This window comes from Diceros bicornis, chromosome 19, assembly GCF_020826845.1.
Source record: "Diceros bicornis minor isolate mBicDic1 chromosome 19, mDicBic1.mat.cur, whole genome shotgun sequence".
Taxonomy (NCBI): domain Eukaryota; kingdom Metazoa; phylum Chordata; class Mammalia; order Perissodactyla; family Rhinocerotidae; genus Diceros; species Diceros bicornis.
In genome coordinates this window covers 152,873-158,065 of record NC_080758.1, presented here as the reverse complement: position 1 = coordinate 158,065, position 5,193 = coordinate 152,873, and the positions used below count along the sequence as shown (strand labels likewise).

At 61.4% G+C, this 5,193-nt stretch overlaps 1 protein-coding gene across 1 annotated transcript; it reads right to left on the bottom strand.

Moving 5' to 3' along the window:
• Window positions 1–690: 690 nt before the first annotated feature.
• NPBWR2 (neuropeptides B and W receptor 2) lies at window positions 691–4,558 on the bottom strand. The gene is given in 5 exon segments (XM_058563398.1): window positions 691–779; window positions 1,134–1,311; window positions 3,526–3,605; window positions 3,608–4,483; window positions 4,486–4,558. Coding segments are annotated over 5 exon segments (1,296 nt in total).
• Window positions 4,559–5,193: the final 635 nt, after the last annotated feature.

The window sequence follows — 5,193 nt, the reverse complement described above, 5'->3', positions numbered from 1 at the left end:
ACCAAGAGGAGTTTTGATGAAAGATGAACAGAACGGCCTCCTTGAGGTGCGGGCATGCCTGCTGGCTCCTGTGTGGGCCCAGTTCTGCCCAGGTTGATTCTCCAGGCGAATGAGCAACCCTGTCAGAGAGAGGAGCTTCAGAGGGGTGGTGAGCGCAAGCTGCTTGGGCACAGGCAGATGGCCAATGCGCAGTTTTATAAGTTTTAATGACAAGCACGTTGCTGTTAAAACAAAAATTTAGCATCAAGAGAAAGTTTGGGAGGGGTGGGCCGCAAAGCGGCAGTTGGTGTGAAGGGTGCTCAGGAGATTGGTGGTCCTGGTGGAGGAGGAGGCTCTACGTGGGCTCCTGAAGGCTGCTGACGATTCTGCGCACAGGCTGCACATCCAGGACCTACGCCACAGTGAGCATCTGTGCGGAGATGGGCTGTGAAGGGCTGTGAGAGGCCGGGCCAGGCAGGGGTGCCTGGGGGATCTTGGAAGCTGGGTCAAGGCTCCCTCCCTGTCCAGGACTGTGCCCCACCTCTGCCCCTGCCCCACCCCCACCTTCGCCCAGGCCTCTGCCCCCATCAGCCACTGGGCTTGGTCAAGTCTCCCAACTTCTCTGAGCCTCAGTTTCCCCACCTGTGCAAAATGGACTGCTGAACCTTCCTTGCAGAGTTTTGGGGGGAAGGCTGAGGCCATGGGGAGGGGTCAGCAGTCCAGCTCCACCTTAGGGAAGCTGTGGGCCACCTGCCACTTTGGGTTCTGCCCACCAGGGATGCTGTGGCCCACGGGAGGCCCTGCCGAGGGGCAGGGCTGGGTAGTGCTGGGCCAGGGCCCAGGCAGCAGCAGTGAGATTTGGGGACCGAAGGGGAGGGCCAGGAGCCCAGAGCATGGGGACACTCCTCCTCGCACCCCACTCCATCTCAGGAAGTCACGATGGAAGGTGAGGTGACAACCAGAGTCCCTGGAGGGGGGCTGGTGTTTTGCTGGGGGCCCAGGAACTCACTTGGGCAGGATCCTGGTGAGGGTTCACCTCTCCCCTCTGTCTGGGCTGGCCCTTGGCTCCCTGTCCTTGGGGCCTTGTGGGCCCTGCACGAGGACCCCCCCCCCCACAGGGTGTGGGGATGGGGCAGGGGCTGCGGGCTGCTTGCCTGCGCTTGGCCTGCTCTGGTCCCCACCACAGAGTTCCCGGTGGGAGCTGTTGCTCTTGTTGCTGGGCTGTGGGGGGGGCGGGACCACCCCAGGGAACAGAGGGTCTGGGGTCTTCTGAGGAGACTTGGTTGGCACCTTCTCTGCTGTGGAGATGTTCTGCTTCGGCGAGAGGGCAAACTGGGGCAGGATGGGGGACTGTGGCCCCAGGAGCCAAAGGGGTCTCTTGCTCTGGTGCAGCTGGAGGCTTTTCACTGACGCACCCCTGCTCGCATTGGTTCCGCGCCCTGTTCACTCCCTCGTTTACACCTCACAGCAGCTCTCTTGCCGCCGTGGTCCTCTGTGGGGTGTCGGGAGTCTCAGTCTGCCTCCTCAAGGAGCTCGCAGGGCACAGGCTGCGTGCTGCCCCGTAATTGCGGCTGCTGCTCTGAGAGATGTGACTGCAGCTCAGGGAGGACGCAGGTCCAGGAACCGCTGGTTCCTTCTGGGAGGGGCGCGGGCGTGAGTGAGGTTGAAAAACTGTCTACAGCCCCTGAGTGTGGGCTGGGCTAGTGACTCGATTCTAATGAATAGAATGTGCTAGAAAGGCTTCCGAGCAATGTCTCAGATGGTGTTGAGCCTCTTCCTTCTTCTCTTGGATGGCCGCCCCTGGGGGGCCTGCTGCCATGTTGTGAGGACGCGCAGGCAGCCCTGTGGCGGGTGCTCGTAGCGAGGAGCTGAGTCCTCCTGCCCACAGCCGTTCGAGGAGACTTCTTTGAAGCAGCTCCTCCAGCCCCAGTCTAGCCTTTTTTTTTTTGTGAGGAAGATCAGCCCTGAGCTAACATCCAATGCCAATCCTCCTCTTTTTGCTGAGGAAGGTTGGCCCTGGGCTCACATCTGTGCCTATCTTCCTCCACTTTATATGGGACGCCGCCACAGCAGGGCTTGACAAGCGGTGCATCGGTGCGCGCCCGGGATCCGAACCTGCGAACCCTGGGCCGCTGAAGCGGAGCGTGTGCACTTAACCTCTGCGCCACCGGGCCCGCCCCCCCAGTCCAGCCTTCAGATGACTGGAGCCTTGGCTGGCGTCCTAGCTGACATCTCATGACAGACCCCGAGCCAGAACCACCCAAAAGCTGCTCCCAAGTTCCTGACCTGCAGGAGCTGTGAAATAATAACTGTTGTTTTAAGCTGTTGATTTGGGGGAAATTTGTTGTACAGCAATAGATTGCTAATACCATGTTGTCAGGGGAGGTGACCGGATAGAGGTGGCATCTGAGCTGTTTCTGGCTGAGACAGGAGAATGTGATGTGGGCTGAGCTCTTCCGGGCTGTGTGCCTGGGTAGGTGGGAGTACACGGAGGGTGGGGGAGGTTGCCATGCACCCTGGCCGCCTCCCTGGTTGGTGAATCATGGGTCCCACACGCCAGCTGGGCAGACTGGTCAGAGCCCTGTTGTGAGGACTGAACCCCCAGGCACGGGCAGCTCACAGAACAGCAGGGCTGGAGCGCCAGGGGTGAAACCAGCTGGGAGCCATGAGGCCAAGAGTGGGGAGCCCGGCTGAGGCCCACCAGGGTGGTCTTCAGGGACCCCACCCCTCCCACCTGACAGAAAACGGTTTCTGAGCAGCCAGCACCTCAGTGGCCCCACCCGGCCCCTGGAGGTTCAGCGTGGAACTCCTGCTGGCCCCACACCCCGGGGAAGGAAGGGGTCCAAGTGACAGCCGCTCCCTCTAGACTGTGGGGTCAGAGGTCCTGGCAGAAGGGCCCTGGGTCCTATAGCAGGACATGAGGGGGCCATAGGCTGTGGCATGGAGGGCACAAAGGGGCATGGCCCACAGTACTGGGGGGCTCGAGGGGGCCTGAACCATGGGTTGGGGGGCAAGAGGGGGCACAAGAGGGCATAGGCTTCCGGTGAAATGTCACCCGAGCTTCAGGCCTTGAGAGTGCCCTTTGTGGCCTCGTCTGATGCATGTGTCTTTGGCTTTTGCAGGGACTGGCTTTGCTGCCCCAGGGAAGCCCTGTCTTGATTGTGGAGTGCAGCACTGGCCCAGGATGAGATCACAGTTCAGGGTCCTCTCTCCAGACACAGTCGTCAGGGAGGATGTGGAAGGAAGCCACTGAGGCAGGGTGTCTGTCTGTCCATCTCTCTGCGGGTGAGTAGAGTCAGGTGTCTGTTTTGCCGGGACCTTCTGCCTGGTCAGACAGGAAGGGTGGGGCCAGGATCTGCACCCCCGCAGCTGTCCACCCAGGGGCTGTCCGGGAGGCAGAGACGGTGGGAGGGACAGGTCCATGGCCATCTCTGCAGGTTTGGTGGCCAACCTTTACGGGTCTTTATCTCTTTGCGTAGAGAAAACAGTGATGGGAAGTGAACAAGTGGGATGTTCCTTGAAAGGGACAGCGCTTTTCCTGCAGACATGCCAGGTCCCTGGGCACCGGAATGTGGTACGGAAGCTCTGGCGGAAGCCGTGGTCCAGGAAGGTGTAGAGGAGAGGTTGAGGCAGGAGCTGGCGTAGCTGAAGCTGGTGATGACGTAGGAGATGCTAATGACCAGCAAGGTCTGGGGCAGGTCTGTGATCAGGGCCACGATGGAGGCCAGGTGGAAGGGCATCCAGCAGAGCAGGCCCACAGCCAGCACAGCCAGGACCAGGACAGTCACCTTCTGCTTGGCCTTGTCCAAAGCCTTGGCTCCGGAGTGGAGCCGCAGGGCCCGCAGCCTACGCAGCAGGTCCACGTAGAGCACGCAGAGGGTGCACATGGGCACCGTGAAGCCCAGGACCAGCGTGTAGATGCAGCTGGCCCTGAACCAGGCCCACTCAGGCTGAGGGAAGCTCAGCCTGCAGCTGGTGACCTGCAACTCGTTGCTGTAGACACCGGTGAAGGCGAAGTAGGGCAGCACCATGATAGTGACGCTGAGCCAGATGCACAGGCTGGTGACCTTTGCCCCCCGGAGGGTGTGCTGGGGCACACGGCAGGACCTCGCAGTGGCTAGTACCACCAGGTAACGGTCCACGCTCATGGCCGCCAGGAAGTAGATGCTGGAGAAGATGTTGTGGTGGTTGAGGGCCAGCACCAGCTTGCAGAGCAGATCCCCGAAGGGCCAGCGCTGCAGCAGGTGCTCGGTGACGCTGACGGGTAGCACCAGCGTGAAGAGGTCGTTGGCCACGGCCAGGTTCAGGATGAACACGTTGGTCACCGTCTTCATCTTGGGCACCTTGAGGATCACGTAGATGACGGTCGTGTTCCCCGCCAGCTCCACGGCACAGATCACGGAGTACACCGCCGGCAGGAGCACGTAGAGGACCTGCGGTGGCTCGGGGAAGGTGACGTGCCCAGTGCTGTTGTCCCAAGAGAGGCTGGCGCCCATGGCGACCTGAAAGGGGAGCCCTTGCTGCAGAGGGGCTGCAGCCCAGCGGCCTGCATCATGAGGTGGGCCCGAGAGTGATTCATGCCGGGGAACTGGGAGGTGCCTGGGAGTTGGGGGTCCAGGCAGGGGCCTCCTTGGGCTGGATTCTGAGAAGGAAACAACCAGAACTCTTGAGATATGGCTGTCAGCTTAGGACAGCAGCTGCCTCAAACTCTCTGGCGGAGGTTATGGCCACTTTGGCAGGATCAGGACACATGGGGTCTCTCTCTATCCACCCCCGTCCAGTGGCCAGAAACAGCCTGGTGGGGTACCTAGGGGGCCTCCTCCTGGGCAGCACTTTTGGCTGGTCACTTTCTTTCCCTAAGCCCCCCTCCTCCTGTGGAGAGCAGCTGCCGGCCACCCTTCTGGGAAAAGGGGACATGCATCTGCCCACCACAGCCCTGGTCCCGGCCACCCCCAGGGCACAGTTTCTGCAGAATCAAGGCAGTCCCTTTGAAAACGCACCTCCCAGGCATATCTCTGGCTCCCTTCGTATCCTGGAGTCCTGGAGCCAGTGCCCTCCCAGTCACACTGCGCACCCTCTGTGTGGCCACCTGCTCTGCTCCTCACTGACCTGTCCGATGACACATGGCCAGAAGTTCACACGTGGTGAGCGTGCGGTGGTGGCCAGGCCGGGGTGGGGGCAGGGGCAGGGGTAGAGGCAGTGATGCGGCCCCCA